At 43.6% G+C, this 16339-nt stretch overlaps 1 protein-coding gene across 1 annotated transcript in view; it reads right to left on the bottom strand.

Annotated features, from left to right (window-relative positions):
* DNAJC6 (DnaJ heat shock protein family (Hsp40) member C6) overlaps positions 1-14075 on the bottom strand; it is a 90499-nt gene extending 76424 nt beyond the window's left edge. Inside the window, exon 1 of the mRNA XM_006773276.2 lies at positions 13751-14075. Coding sequence (XP_006773339.1) covers positions 13751-13943 — 193 coding nt within the window. The 5' untranslated portion in view covers positions 13944-14075. The remainder of the gene's footprint in view (positions 1-13750) is intronic.
* Between the last annotated feature and the right edge of the window lie 2264 nt (positions 14076-16339).

Here is a 16339-nt window from a genome sequence, read left to right as displayed (position 1 = left end):
TTGAAATACGTTTTTATTGATTTTTAGAGAGAAGGGAGAGGGATAGAGAGATAGAAACATCAATGAGAGAGGAACATCATCAAACGGCTGCCTCCTGTACGCACCCCTTACTGGGGATCGAGCCCACAACCCAGGCATATGCCCGACTGGGAATCGACTGGGGATCTCTTGGTTCATGGGTCAATGCTCAACCAAAGAGCCTCAACAGCCAGGCAACTTATTGATTTTAGAGAAAGAAAGAGAGAGACGGACGGAAAAACAGAGAGAGAAGGGGGGGAAGAAAGAGAGAGAGAGAGAGAGAGAGAGAGAGAGAGAGAAGAGAACTCGATGTCAAAGAGAAACCTCTATTGGCTGCCTCCTGTACATGCTTCACCCAAGGATTAAACCCGCAACCTAGGTAAGTGCCCTGATTGGAAATAGAACCCGTATTCTTTCAGTGCACTGGACGACACTCCAGCCAACTGAGCCACATCAGCCAGGGCTATGTCAATGTTTTAATCATCCCAATAATCATGTGAGATAGATATTCTTTACCTTACCCTAAAATGAGGAAAGTGGCAGACTGGATTCAATGCCAGGAAACAGATCCAGACCTGAATCATTAACCACAATAATGCTCTAAGCTCCTCTGGGGTAGAGACCATGGCTTTAGTTTCTTTTTATTTTTTATCTCACAGCACAGTCCTGGGGCTGGTTGTCACTTAATGGTGCTTGCTGAATGAATAAATGCTTGAATGAACGAAGAAACTGAGACATACACTTGAACTTCCTAGGGCTTTGGCTGCCTCCAGGTAATAACTCAACCTAACAGAATCATTTTACAACCTAGTCCTTTCCACACCATCTCCCTGAAAAGCAAAGGACCTTCATGCAGCCAGGAAGAAATTCCTCTTAGATATGGTTTAATTGGTAGCACTGGCCAGTACCATCAGCTTGATGGGCCATGGACCCCTACTTCACCATATTTTCTATCTTCAACTCATAATCAATACATTCATTCCTTTTATATCAGGATTTCTCAGCCTTCACACTGATGACATTTGGGGTCAGATAATTCTTTATTGTGTAGAGCTGATGCACTGTAGGCTGTTTAGCAGCATCCTAGCCTCTATCCACTAGATGCCAGTAACATCCAATTGTGACAACCAAATATGTTTCCAGACATTGCCAAATGTTGGGGAGAGGGGCATAAAATAGTCCCTCATTGAGAACCACTGCTTTACATGGACTAGCTTTTGCAGCAATACTTGGGGTTGGAGGGGGAGGAGAGAATAAATAAAGATCCAGAAAAAATAAGCAATGCCTAATCATGCTTAGAACATAAATTCTAGTTTCCCTTCATCCTTGGAAAGTTCCTAGGTTTCATCCTGCACCCTCAAAATTCCCCTTAACTGGGCTATCTTGAGCACCCCATAATGTAACAAGCCTGCTGACTGGTGATAAATAGCCTACATAGTTATGAGGACTACATGGTGACCACAGATTGTTCTTAAAGCTTATGAACAATCTCAGAATGAATATAACAAAGAAAATGCTCAGAATCTCGTAAAATGAAGAGAGCAAAATGATCCACTTTGAAGAAACAACTTCAGGATAATAAACTATTCCCAACACAGCCTCACTTAGCTTCAACCTCCTGATACGGCCAACATTTATCAAACATCTATTATAGGTCAGGGAATGCACTGGGCACTTTTCTATACTTTGTCCCATTTGATTTTCCTAACAATATGATGAGGAAGGTATTACCTGTTTTACTCAGGGGCTCATGGGGTAAAACGACTTGCCCAAGGTTACAAAACTGGTCAGTGACATCAAAACTAGAATTTAGAAGAACTACTAGCAGGGGATCGTGCCTGCAACCTGGGCATGTGCCCAGACCGGGAATTGAAGTGTGACTTCCTGGTTCATAGGCTGACGCTCAACCACTGAGCCATGCCAGCCAGACTTGATGCCACTTTTAAATGAACCATTATCATCATTATTCTCACTTATGAGACTTCCAAAAATAAATAAGTTTGATAATACTGAGCTTTGACAAGGATGTGAGAAACAAGCAGTCTCACACACTGTGAGTAGGAACTTAAGTTGATACAGGGTCTAAGACAGCGATCTGGCAAGATCTATCATAATGTGAAGTACATATGCTCTCTCTCCTAGCAATTCCACTTCTAAAAACAGCTTACCAAAATAGGTGCTCAAAGACATTTACTGCCTACCAATAAAGGAACTGGGACGGTGCAATTCAAAGCAGTCATTAGAGAAAATGAGGTACATCTCTAGGTAGAAAGTTATCAAAATATAGTGTTAATTAAAAAAACAAGTGAAATAACAGTATGTACAGGATTCCAGGTATACATTATATATGAATGTGTATCTACATGCATGTGTGGTATGCAGGAATCTGCTTATGTCTATGTGGTTGTATATAAGCTTGCATAGGCATAGAAAACTCAGTAAGTATATCCAAGAAACCATTAATGCTAATTATATCTAGAGAGTTTTGTTTTGTTTTTTTTACTAAAAGCTGGGGGGAAAGGAAATAGACTTTTATTTTCATTTTTATTTCACTCTCTGAATTTTGTTCTGTGTTTAAAAAATTTTCATAAATATGTATGACTGCTCTGAGCAAAAACAGGGTTTTGTTTTGGTTTGGTTCTTCAGATACAAGAAGCCCAGGTCTCACGCAACGGCTTGAAAACAAAGCAGCGCATGAAAGAGAATGGTTTTCTGTTACGACTGCAAATGCTCACAAAACAAGACAGTGTGTGAAAAGCTCCCGGGTTCTGTGTACCAGTAAGAGGCATAATGGAGACAGCTCTTTCCTGGCACTCACTGGCAGACAAAGCCAGCTCCTACCCTGTTAGGGGAATTAAGACCAATAAATAAAGTGAAATCCTGCTATTGAGGCAACCTAAGCTAATTTCCCTAGCAGTTAAAACCCAATTTTTCCTGTTCTATCCCACCCACGAGTCTCCTCCTAAAAGACCTGATACATCTTGGCCACAGGGTGCAAGATCTCAAGTCTCCTCCTTTGCCGGCTCTGTCACTCTCCAATATGTCAGGAGGCCAGGCCATCTGCTGGCTTGGTTGTATATCAGCTCATTGAACTTAACAGAGCTTCTTACCTCTAAAACATTTTGTGGATGTCCCCTACTTCACTGGATAGTCGTAACAACTAAATATAATAGGGTATCAAAAAGCATGTGGCCAAAACCAAGATGCTGTAAAAATGTTAGTTCACTTGATCTTGGAAAAAAGAAAAGAAAGGCTGACCATTAATGTTGAGCAGTCCAGTTGCTGACCTCATCGGTGCCACGTAAATCCAATCTGGATCCCTAGAAAGCCACCTCCGATTCTTTCACGGTGCAAGCAGCCTAAATGGTCTGTTAACACAACTCGGACTTCTTTTGCAGTTATTCCCTCCTGGCTCACTAAATGCCAGTCCCACCACTTACCTACTCCTTCCTGCAAAGCTTTCTCCCTCTTGTTTTTTTTTCATTTTTTAATTCTTTTCCTGTCTGTTCCTGTTGTGTTTTGTTTTGTTGTTGTTGTTTTTCAGGTGTCAGTTCAAATGTGACCTCCTCAGAAAAGCTTTCCTGATCAGGGTCTGTAGAATAGGCCTCTCTCCTCCCACCAGCCCCCTGAGTTACTATCACCTCACTCCAGCCCCTCACAGCATTTAACGTACCATATAATCCTTTATCTTGGTTTCCTGGTTAATGGTATATCTTCTACATGATAATATAAGCTCACAAGTGCTGAGGCCTCATCTGTCTCATCCTCCACTCTATCCCTGCACCTAGAACAGGGCCAACACATAGTAGGCAGTCGGGAGACATTTATGAAATGAGAGAGTAGAGTTATTCACTGCAAAGTGCTTTCATCTACATGCTCACATTTCACCTTGCCCGCGAAACAGGCAGGGTCAGATGATTTTTCTCACTTGAATCACCTGCCCAAAGTCTCATTTTGTAAATGATAAAGCCAGAGCTTATATCTGGGTTTCTGACTCATGATTCCCTAATAACCCCAGGGCTCCACAGCATCCAAAAATTGGACTTGGAAGGGTTGAGAATAGAGCGATTTATCTAGGCTTCAGCAACAGGGGAGAGGGGGAGGAAGACAAAGATCTGCAGGGGAGAGTAAGGCAAAGATCTGCGGGGTGAGGTTGGAGAGACAGGGAGGGGAAAGTGGCCAGCTATTATTTTGCATTGCCTAGTTGTGAATTAATAAGCAATATCATTTCCCTCATCTGAAAGAAATGCAGCTCTCTCTGGGATGGAGGCTTATGAAACCTCTCATCACCAAGCCAGCGTGTGGAACATTCTGCTAATTGAAACAGTAAGGGAAATTTTAGGTAGGTCAGATACAGTTACCCAAATTGGAAAGTGACACCCCAGGCCACATGCAGCAAGCTGGGATCTAAGTCATACACACACCCACACACACACCCCAGCACTACCGTCATCCACACACCTTATGGCTCCAAGTCTCCCAAATATGCTGACTCACTGGCAGGAGAGCAGGGGAGAAGACCCACACAGGAAAGGGCAGGAGGAGAGAGAACAGGAGAGCAGCAGAAGCAGAGGAGAGAGGGACGAGGGAGTCAAGATGAAGGGGAAGGAGAAAGAGAAGGAAGGGGGACTACAAAAGAGGGAGGTGGTGAAAGAAGAATCAAGGGACAGGGAGAAATGAGGACAGTTAACCTGCTAAGATTTTTGCTGCAATGCTCAAGTGGCCAAATGCGAGTACAAGGCAATCCTGGGGTCAGGGTTTTTGCCAGGCATTTGTCTGTTTCCATAGAAACCAACAATTCTTGCATCAATAATCATCTTCCAAATTTCACTGCTGTTTGAGCTTTCTTCCTGTGCCCCCATCACCAGGCAAGGAACCAGAAGCTCGCCCAGGGAGAACGGACATAAGGGCAGGCTGGCTACCCTACACCGTCCTAGCCTCCGGCCTTGGGCCATAGGGCTTCCGTTCTAGCATTTCCACTGATTACCTGACCCCGCCCCCAGGCAAACACAGAGCCTGCTCCTGCCTCCAGCCCTCTCCACAGCACTCCCCGAAAGAGCTGCACAGCCTCATGGGCAGCCAACCAAAGGCTGAAAGCCTGGTGAAGCCTCGTGCCAAGCTGCCAGTGTGTATTCAGCTCCTCCACCAGGGGCTCCTGGTGCATTTTGCAGCATAGGAAACCAGTTGGTCACATTTTCCCTTTCTAGCCAAGACTGGAAATATTCCCTCCTCTCTTGCCACCCAGGCTGGACGCCGCTAGCTCCCCTACACCTCCCACCCCAGGACCTGTCAGTTGTCAGTCTTTCCATTCTCCTGTGATGCTTTCCAGAGCTGCCTCTTTCTCCCACGGCCCCAGGGTCACTGCCCTGGTGTGGGTGCTCATTATTTCCCAGTCGTTCTCCCTGTCCCCCAGGCAGGACAGCCCCTCCCTCCGATCTAAATCAGAAATTCCTGGGCCCAGGAATCCGTGTTTTCCACCAGCCTCCCAGGGAAGCGGGACACATCTGGGAACCACAGATGGGATTCAACTTTAAACCTGCAAACCGTCTCCAGGATCCACACATTCCGTTCTTCTTCCTGGAGCTGCAGTAAGAATTTCGTGGGCCCTGGGCACTTTTCCCTTGAGGCCCATTCTCTCATTAGAAAATTATATATGTCAACTGCATTTGTATAAAGAATAACAATTCCTCACTGTTATGCTCATTTTTTAAATTCTGGTGTTTCTTATTTATTTTTTCCACCAGGGGAGGGGAAGCATTTGTGTCTCATAATTGTTATCCCTAATTATGCAAGTTTAATTTTACAGATGAGCCACCTACAATATAGATAGTTTGCTGTCTTGGCCGATAAAGGGTCCAAGGAGATGAAGCACAGTAAACCCTGCCATAATGCTGTAAATAGGTCAAAAGATTTCAATTTCATGATATGAAGAGCCCCATTATTGCAAGAATAACAAAAACCAGTATTTTTTCAGTCAGCCCTCTGTTGCTATATTAAAAGAAAAAAATCAACTTTTTCCATCTATTAGCTACATAGAGATTATTACAAACAAATGTGCATCAAACATTTATTTCATTCTCTCCTTTCCTCTCCCTACTGCAGAAGATAAGAACCTTAGCTTGTCTCTTCTGAGAATAGCAGTTGAAAGCCGATCACTTTGTATTCTAGTTAGCATCATCACCGGGCACGTTTTGATAGGGCTCTACTGTCATTGACTGCTTTTCGATGAAAAGTATTCCAAATGGTAGTCCAGAACAACTGTACGCCTTTGGGGGCCTGGGAGTATAGACCACAGTGGCTCCCAGCAAGGGTAGAATTCTAGTTTTTAAAAGAACTTAAAATTAAAACATTTTCATGGACCTTCTGATTATTGTGACACGATGCCTGTTGGATACGTTGGCCCTGCCTCACCGCTGCCCCCAAATCTCCGGTGCCCTGCCATTGCCTACAGAATAAAGGTCAACCTCCTCAGCAGGCTCGCCCTGATCTGGATTCAGTCTCTCTTCCCGTGCCGTCCACCAGAGAACTTCCCACCCATAGAACTCCAGCCTCTAGGCCTAAATGCTGCTTCCCGCACCACATCACGCACATGATGCCAAATCTTCCTTTCCTTCTACACGTACTAACTTCTGGCTCAAACATCACATCCCATGGTGGCCTTCCCAGTCCTCCTGGTTGAAACTATGGCTCCTTCCTCTGCACCCCCATGGCATTTTATATGGCTCTTATTACACCACTTATTCACCCTGTTGTTTGCCAAATATGCCCAATTTTAACGGGTATTTCTCTCACAACATAACATCAGGAAGTGGCTTATAACATATGCCAAACAAATCCAGGTAGAGGACTCTACCGCAACACGCCAAGAGTAATTTTCTGCACATGCAATCCCAACACTGCACAGAAGGCCATGAGTCATCGGATTGCTTCCTGGGTGCAGTTATTTGCATTGTCAACACCACACACAGTTGCATTTTAATTTCTATCCCTAGTAGCTTTTAAAATTGTGCATTGATGCATTATTGAAATAAAAAGATATTTTGGATCTAGACTATGGCCCATACATGTCAGGTAAAGCAATGAAAGGTAGTAAAGACTGCCATCTCTCTTGGCACATGCCATGAAATTTCCTAATTCTTTGGACCGTGAAGGACTTATTCCTCAGATACTGAAGTGTTCTGTCAAAAGCTTCCAAGTAAATTTCAGGAGATGTTGTTTAATATGCAATAACTGCAATTTAGTTTTTTTCCTGAATTACAAGTTTGCCAACAAGAAAATGTACAATGTAAACTCCAGTATTTTTCAATCCACCTCCAAATTATAGATTTTTTCCTAAAGAGGTTCAAGATGGTGAGTACAGGTTATAAAAAACAGTAAGTCACCATAAAGCTTACATATACTACAGACAGCCGAAGATGAAACAAAAAAGTTTTACTATTATACCTGAAAGTAGCTAAGAGCCATACTTTGTGATAATGATGAAGAAACACACAGATCTACAGATAAAAGTCATCTAGTATTAGTCTGTAAAAATAAAAAAAGTAAATCTTTTTTTCTGCTGAAAAACATTATCTGGATGATGAATCACACAATAGATAGCACCAAAAGAGCCCAGTCTCGCCCTAACCGGTTTGGCTCAGTGGATAGAAAATCGGCCTGCGGACTCAGGGGTCCCAGGTTCGATTCCAGTCAAGGGCATGTACCTTGGTTGCAAGCATATACCCAGTGGGGAGTGTGCAGGAGGCAGCTGATCGATGTTTCTAACTCTATCCCTCTCTCTTCCTCTCTGTAAAGAATCAATAAAATATTTTTTTTTTTTTAAAAAAGAGCCCAATCTTTGGTGAGCTAATTTCTTTACATTTGCACATTAGAAAACTGTTGGGGGTCTGGGACTATGTGTTCATCATCTTTCTCCCCCTTTGAGTGTCCTTGCACATAAAACATGCTCATTATTGAATTGGTCTAGCTTTTTGCCAACAGTTTAATTTATTTCAAGTCTGGCCTCATTTCTGTTAAAATCTAGCTGTATGATTATTTTTAGTTTGGATGGACATATTTCATTATAAATGCCCTTTTAAAAAATTCAAAATCTATTCATGTTTTCATTCATTCAACCAGTATTTATCAGGCTCCTAATAAATACCAAGCAGTAACAAGAATGAAAAGGTGAATAAGACCCAGCTTGGCTCTGTATTTCACTTATAGTCTAGAGCCCTGGTCGGCAAACTGCGGCTCATGAGCCACATGCAGCTCTTTGGCCCCTTGAGTGTGGCTCTTCCACAAAATACCGGCTCTTCCACAAAATACCGACTTATGTGCATGGGCCACAAAGTTTCAGTCGCACATTATGAATCGTAATGTAAATATCTGATATGCAGGATGGTCTAATGCGACCCCTGTGAAAAGGTCATTTGACCGCCAAAGGGGTCGCAACCCACAGGTTGAGAACCGCTAGTCTAGAGGGAGAGACAGGCCAGACAGACAACTCAATGTGATGTCAGCTGTGATAGAGATGTATAGGCTGCTGCAGGAGCATAGAGAATGGCCTCTCATGCAAGCTATAGGGCAGCGGTCGCCAACCCGTGGTCCATGGACCACTGGTGGTCCGTGAGGTCTGAAAGATTGGCGACCGCTGCTTTAGGGTTCAAGGATACTGAAGCCAAATCCTGAAGAATAAGTAGGTGATAACCTGCAAATGTGGACATCACAGGGTGGGGCAAAAATAGGTATACATTTGTGAGAACTCAAAACACAGATTTTGGTCTTGTATTATTATTTATTAATTATTGTATTATTTTTCCACACAGATAACTGTAAATCTCCTTTGCCCCACCTGTATTTGTTAAAAATAACTTTTGTTTCCAATCAGATCCATACTAACCAGGAAAGTAGCTCAACATTCTTCATTTCTTAAACTTTTTAAAAAATCAAACCTCACCCAAAGATGGGTTTTTATCGACTTTAGAGAGAGAGAAACATCGGGTTGCCTCCCGTACGCTGTCTGACTGGAGATCGAACCTGCAACCTAGGTATGTGTCCTGACTGGGAATTGAACCCTCACCCTTTTGCTGTATGGGATGGTGCTCCAACCAACCGAGCCACCCGGCCAGGACCATTATCCTGATACTTTTAATTGAACTACTGCTCCATAGCTTGTCATTATGAATTTGATAAGTAAAGCCTAATGTTGGAACACTTTAGTGACTTAAGATTGGGAGTTCTGCTTTTCCGGATTCTACTTTCCATAGAAGGTGAAAGACACACAAGAGAAATATGGGGTTTCTGGGCTAATGAACCGGGATCGTTGAAGTGCCATTGGGATATCAGAGGATTACCTTTGAACGACAATCTTTTCTAGTGAATAATTCCAATGAAGATAAAGAGAGCCAGGGCAGGTAGAGAGCTCCACAAGTTACATATGGCTAGGCGGGCGCACTGGAATCTGCCACTTGAGAATCTGTTGACTTAGGAAGTCATTACACTTCTCTGAACATCTGTCACTCTTTCACGTAAAAAAAAGACAGATGGGAAAGTCGAAGTAGATAATATTGATTCTTTTTCAACAATCTAGCTATCACTAAGTAGCTATTTTACCTTGAACAAGTCTCCTGTCATCTCTAAGAATATGTTTCCTCATCTGATTGGAAGGGCACAGACAGCAATGGGAAGAAAAATTGCAAATATATTATCATGTTGTTGTAAGCTTCAAAGTAAAGCTCTATTAATGTTCTTTTATAATGGGGAACAGGCTTAAATATTGTCTAGATTCTATAGCTAGTAACAATAGTGAAGAGGTTCGATCCCAAATCCCTAGGCACATTCATATGCTGCTTAGTTTACCTATTAGAATTCTGGGTAAATGAAATGAGATTACTGTCCAAGTGTTCGATCTATTACAAATAGCTATACACGTATAAGGTATTGTTAAGACTAAGCTTTAAATTCTCTAGAGGGACCTTGACACATTTTCTCCATTCATAAATATTTCTGTTAAAGCAAAAGCCCCATGAACCACCTATCTCATGCAGCATGTCACAGCACAATCAGTTGAATGAATGGGCAGAGTACTGCTACTTTAGAAATGATCTATGAGTTTAATTAAATATCTTAAACAAATGGATAATTTACACTGCACAAGGCCACTCAGTGAGGATCTTAGAAGAAAGAACTATCATTAGACAAGACAGATATAGTTGCACTAGTAAATAAAACTTGCTACCCACTGAGAGAAACCCCATTTTCTGGGCCCAATCCCTCATCCAAACCAAACAGCATCCGCCTAAATTGCATTCTCAACTGCACATATACACCAAAATAGTCATAAAATACAGAGTAGTGCCACAACAAAGCCATAGCATTCCCCTAATTAGGAAGTGGGGGAGGTGGAGGTGGTGGGGAGATGAATGAATTCCTGCAACTTCTTCACATAGTGCTAGATTGATTAAGCTGAAGAATCAACTCCTAATAATAGCATTTCAGAGATGATAATATCCTATATAATAAAAGAGAAAGATGCAAATTGACTGTCCCTCCACAATGCCCACCAGCCAATCAGGAGTGGGTATGCAAATTAACCTGACAAAGATGGCAGGTTAATTTGCATGTGTAGGTGCCAAATGGCCTGGGTCCTGGGAACATCCTCGGGACCCAGGCTGCTCCAAGCCTGTAGGCCTGCGCGTAGACCCTGAGTGGCCAGGGTCCCAGAACACCCCAGCCAGGAGTGGCCTACAGGCGCCGGCACCAAGCAACCCGGGTCCTGGGACAAGCGGCCAGGGGTGCCAAGCACAAACTGCCATGGGGCGGGAACTTCCACCACAAGTTTCTACCCCACGGCTTCTTGAGCGTGCGCCTGCGCCAACCGGCCCAGGTCCCAGGACACCAAGCAGGCTGGGTCCGGGACAAGAAGCCAGGGGCGCCAAGTGGGCTGGGTCCCAGGACAAGCGGCCAGGGGCCACACCAAGCAGCCCGGGTCCTGAGATACCAAGCGGGCTGGGTCCCAGGACAAGCAGCCGGGGTGCCAAGCGCAAGCAGCCATGCCAACCAGCCCAGGTCCATGTCCCCCAGCCCAGTGGACACAGCAAATGTGGGGCCACTGGGCTTGGAGGCATGCCCCCGGCTGGACACACCCCTAGCTCGGTGGACACAATGCAGGGGATCCTCTGCGCATGGGCTGCAGAGGAAACACCTTTTCTTTTCTTTTCTTTTTAAACATATTTTATTGATTTTTTACAAAGACGAGGGGAGAGGGATAGACTGTGAGAAACATTGATGAGAAGAAATATTGATCAGCTGCCTCCTGCACACTCCCCACTGGGGATGTGCCCCCAACCAAGGTACATGCCCTTAACAGGAATCAAACCTGGGACCCTTCAGTCCGCAGGCAGACGCTCTATCCACTGAGCCAAACCAGTTTGAGCTTAAACACCTTTTCTGACCGCACACTGGCTAAGCTCCCTGTGTCCCTCTCACATTGATGTTTCTCTCTGTCTCTCCCTCTCTCTTCCACATTCTCTAAAAATCAATGGAAACATATCTTCAGGTGAGGATAGAAAAAAGAAAGAAATGTTGTATCCTATGAAAGACACATCTTGAAAATGCCTAAAGAAAGTTGTCAGGTTTTCATGGTTAAGGGACTGGAGTCCATGTTGATGAAAACACCTTGGTGGTTGCAGTGGCTGGCAATAGCTGCAGCAGAGGGGTGATGGGGCTGGTGCCTTTCTCTGATGAGCCCGGTCACCTCCTGCAGAGGGAGGCTAGACTGTGGCTTAGGCCCACTCCCCAAGTGGAGCAGGGAGCGGGCCTAAGCCATCAGTAGGACATCCCCTAAGGGCTCCTAGTATGTGAGAGGGGGCAGGCTGGGCTAAGGGACACCCCCCACATGCACAAATTTCATGCACCAGGCCCCTAGTTATTCATAAAATGCTTTCCCATTATAATAGTTTATCAAGGCAATTCATTTTTCTTTCAACTTATTGAAAAACTCTGATTTATTGAAAAAAGATAATCTTCAAAGAAACAGGACTTACCATAGGGGGCTGTGTGTTTGAGTTACTGTCCCCTAGAGGCCAAAAGTGTCTCTCTAATTCCCCACAGTGCTTAGCACAGTACCTGGCAAATAACAAGCTCAGGAAATACGTGTTGAATTTATTCTAGAATGTAACATACTTAAAAAAAAAATTCTAATTCCAAAAGTAAAAATCCTTATAAAAGTTTAATACAAAAAATTTCATAATTCTTTCATTTCCCCGAAGTGGGGCTCCTCCATACTCATTTGGATCCTGTTCATTTTCATTTCAGTTATTTGTTTACATGTCCACTATGTTCCAGAAAGGATTACAGTGGCATCATTATGAGTACATGAATCTTTATTTAAGATTTAAAGGAGACAATATCTAGTCTAAAGATGGTTTGGATTTTGATATATCACAGATTTGGAAAAATCATAAATCAAATAACCATGTACAAACAACATCAATACCAAAGCTCTTGAAACCATCAGTCCCATCTTAGCTTCAATTTAAAATGATCCTGAGAGAACATCCCACCAATACCTTATTTAACTTCAGTAAGTGTTTGCATGGGTAAAATTCATTTTCAGGCCAGAGCAGTTGAACATTTGTTAACAATATTTCATCCCATTTATGGGATGAGAAAGAATATGATAGCCCAGCGAGTGTACACTATTAAAGAAGTAAGCATTTGTTTGCAAAGTGGAGGAATTAAATTCGGCTTGGTTTCATTACTTCCCAAACAACCGAACATGAATCTTTCCTCTGGAGTCCTCAGTTGTCCAGAATTACAGTTATCAATGTAGAAGAAACCACTGAACACTTCAGTTGTAAATTATCTCTATGTGAACACGCCTTGTACCCTGGTTCCTTGAAAAAGTAAGGAAACAACTATAACACTACTCCTGGTCCAACATGGATATATTAAATGACTGTTTTGCTGTGGGAGTCACTAAAAGAGCATTTTCAAGAGCAAAATTCAACTTGCTAAATTGCTTTATAGGAGATGGTTGCAAGCCCGGATGCAAAATTTGGAAGCATTTCCACTTGCCTTACATGTAAAGGTTTATGAAATATTAATACACTCAATGCAAATGGCTAAAGAAAAACAAGCTCAAAGACAACATGAAAAAAACACCACCACACAAACTTTCATTGTGCAAATCATGAAAGCTGTGTACGAGCTCTAGATCCCAGGTAAAAACTCAAGAAACAGCATCAACCCTAGCAGAGAGCAGAATCGAGAGGAGGTAGAGCTTTACACAATTGCAAATAACATCAGCATTACCAAAACAACTGGAATAAATTCCGTCCCCAGGCTGCAAAAACAATCAAAGTTCTAGCTCCTTCCTCTCTCCGGCTCCCCTAGCAGCATAGTGAAAGCAGCTGCCTCTCCCCGCCCTCCTTCCCAGCCGCTCCTCGCGCCATCCCTGCCCCTCCCCTACTCACCCCTCCTCTCCCCCGCTCCCAGCAGGTGAATTCAGCAGCCTAGCGAGATTAAGAGGCGCTCACTAGGGTCACCGGGCCTCCAGACCAATCTAACATTTCCTAGCTCTCCCTGGATTAGAGAAATTAGAGACGCGACACCCTGGTGGTGTTCGATGCCTTGGCCTCTACCGGGCCTCTCCCAGGCCAGGGCTGGGGTGGGGGCCTCCGGCCAGTGGACTGGGCCGCGTCTGGAGGGCCCGCGCAGTTCAGCCCCGCGCTCCCGCCGGCGGCGCTACCTGAGCTGTCCATGGTGCTGGCGCGGTCCGGAGGCTGCCGGGCGGGACTCCACGCCGCTGCCCCGACATTCACTCTCTGCTTGGCGCCACCCGCGCCGCTCCCGGCACTTAAGTCCCCGTTACTGTCCACCAGCTGCAAGGATTCATAACCATCGTTGCTGGTCTTTTTCCGGTAGTTCCCGAGGAGACTCATGGGCAAGCCCAGAGACAAGGAAAGAAATCAACCTGGGAGACGGATGGAGAGGTGGAAGGTGGGAAGGACTAAAGGGGAGATTTTTTTAAGGAAGAAAGAAAGGAAAATTATCAACTGCCCGACATGACGCAAAGAGGAGGGAATTCTGTAGCAGAAAAGCATGAAAGTGAGAACTTAAGACTTAGAAATGAAAACATATTTGAAGTTTGGAATCGTGGTTTGGAGGAATCGTTACAATAAATCAGTAAAAGGTTTAATAGCTTTAATTCCCCCAAACTTTTCTATATCCATTCCGCCGAGCTCCAGGCTCCAGGCCAGCCACCCTCTGGCTGGAGAGTGCCCGGAAGCAACCCTAGAGGTGTCGCCGTGTCCCCCGCGCAGCAGGGCAGCTCCAAGCGCGGCTGGCCCACGGGAAGGAGGACCAGAGAGGGAGTGAGGGAGGGGAGTGTTTCGGGGAGGTGGGCTGCAGGCGGAAAACGAGGCGGGATGGGAGGGGGAGGAGTGGGTGTTGGGTAAAGAAAGGGGCTGGGTGCCTCTGACTGGTAAGCTTTGGGGATGAGGGGGTTTCTTGGTAAGATCCAGGCACGCCCATTTCGTATAACTTAACCTATATATGCTGGAAGATTCGGCAAGTCAAAGCCACCCCGACGGTTACCGTCCTGGAGGACTGACTTGTAACTCAAATGAAGTGGCTATTTGTCTGCTAGGATAGAAAGAAACAGCCGTATTTTTGCACATTTCACATAATGGGAATGATCCCTAAGGGAGAGATGGAAGAGCTAGCCATTCTAACGCTAACGCTAGGAGGCAATTGGGGTCTATTCCACCTAGTGAATGTATGTGACTGTTTAATAACTATTTGTTGAAGCAATAAATTGGGGAAGAAGAAAGGGGGGGGCACGGTTGAATCCGGTGCAATTTCAGATCTGACATCATTTACCTTGGGACCGGGAGAAAGGACCAAACCACTCGGCTGGCTTGAGGGGATAGTTGGGAAGCCAGCTAAACAAGGATTTTCTTTCCATTTTCTAGCCCCTCCCCCTTTTTTTCTTTCATAATTTTGGGCAAAACAAGCAGTCAGTCATTATTCGAGGAGAATTTATCATGAAGGTAACGAAGCTTAAGGGTCAAGGCCCCTTTTTTGCCAAAGCCCCTTACAAGACCGTGTACCTAACCTATCATTTGTGATTTCATATTTTTATTCTTCAAGTGGACCCCAACATTGTGTAAGTTTCAAGCCTTATAAAACTTGGATATAGCTGTAATTCTCAAAATGTAATTACCAAACGTTCATTTTTCACCTGAATTAATAAGACTGCAGAAGTACCATCATTCTCATCATTTCAGGATAAAACCAGGTGAAAATCTTGATTAAAAAGGAACCTTTTCCCTATTAGGGTTTGGAATGACTAAATGAAAAGCTTTTCCAAAGTCATCTGACAGAGTTTCATCACCAAAACAACACGAAACAGGTACATGTGTGTAAAATTTTCTTAGATCTACACACAAAGCTAGTTTTGCCTTCTCTCCTTTCCTGGCTTTCTCTGGCTATTATGATTTTGGTCTCCTAAGGACACAAAATCAAACTCTACATTCCAAGAGGCTTCAGTCCAAATCATTTGGGATCCAAAGAGTATCTTGGAAGCTCGAGCTCTACATAGGTCTACATCAAATAAATTAATCGGGTTGGGAGACGTTTTCTGTTCAAGGATCATGCAAATGCAAATCCTTGTGGGAAGAGAGTGAGTCAGTAGAGAGGCCTAGATTGTGTAGTAGAATTGTGCACCTGGAATCCGTATGATTTTGTTCATCAGTGTCGCCCAAATAAGTTCAGTTTTCTAAAATGCTGTCTTATGGATCCTCTAGCCCCTGGACAGCTGCTTTCCTAACTGCATTACCTGGTGAAGGTATGATCTGACCTGAATCCCACGTAAGTTAATGCTCATTTACAACATCAAACAACTTGAGTGGTGACAGTTAAAACTGTAATAAAATTTTAAACACAAATTTTATACTTCCAATTTTTCAAATCTGTCAGATTAAGCTATTTTAGTTATTTGACAGAATACTCTGTAAAGCCTAGTAAATAAATCTTTTCCAATTATATATTAAATAATCTTTTTCTACACATTTCCTTCTCATTTAATTCATTACTGATCTGCAGGGAGAATAAATACCCAGAGTTCATCATGTGCCCTGACAAATTCTGGATTTATAATCACTGGATGAAGAGAATTTAGAGAAGATCATTTTTGAAAAGTGAAAATTATTATTTTCAAAAAGAGCATTCTCAGTTATTTTTGCTGAACTGTTTTCAGAGTTGCAGACATATTGCTGGAATATATTTAGGTGAAACATATTTTTGAATAACTATCTCCCCAGTTTGCAAATTTAAG

Source organism: Myotis davidii, unplaced genomic scaffold (genome assembly GCF_000327345.1).
Source record: "Myotis davidii unplaced genomic scaffold, ASM32734v1 scaffold205, whole genome shotgun sequence".
Classification (NCBI taxonomy): Eukaryota; Metazoa; Chordata; class Mammalia; order Chiroptera; family Vespertilionidae; genus Myotis; species Myotis davidii.
Note: the sequence above shows the minus strand (reverse complement) of the source record. Positions and strands in the feature narration are given on the sequence as shown.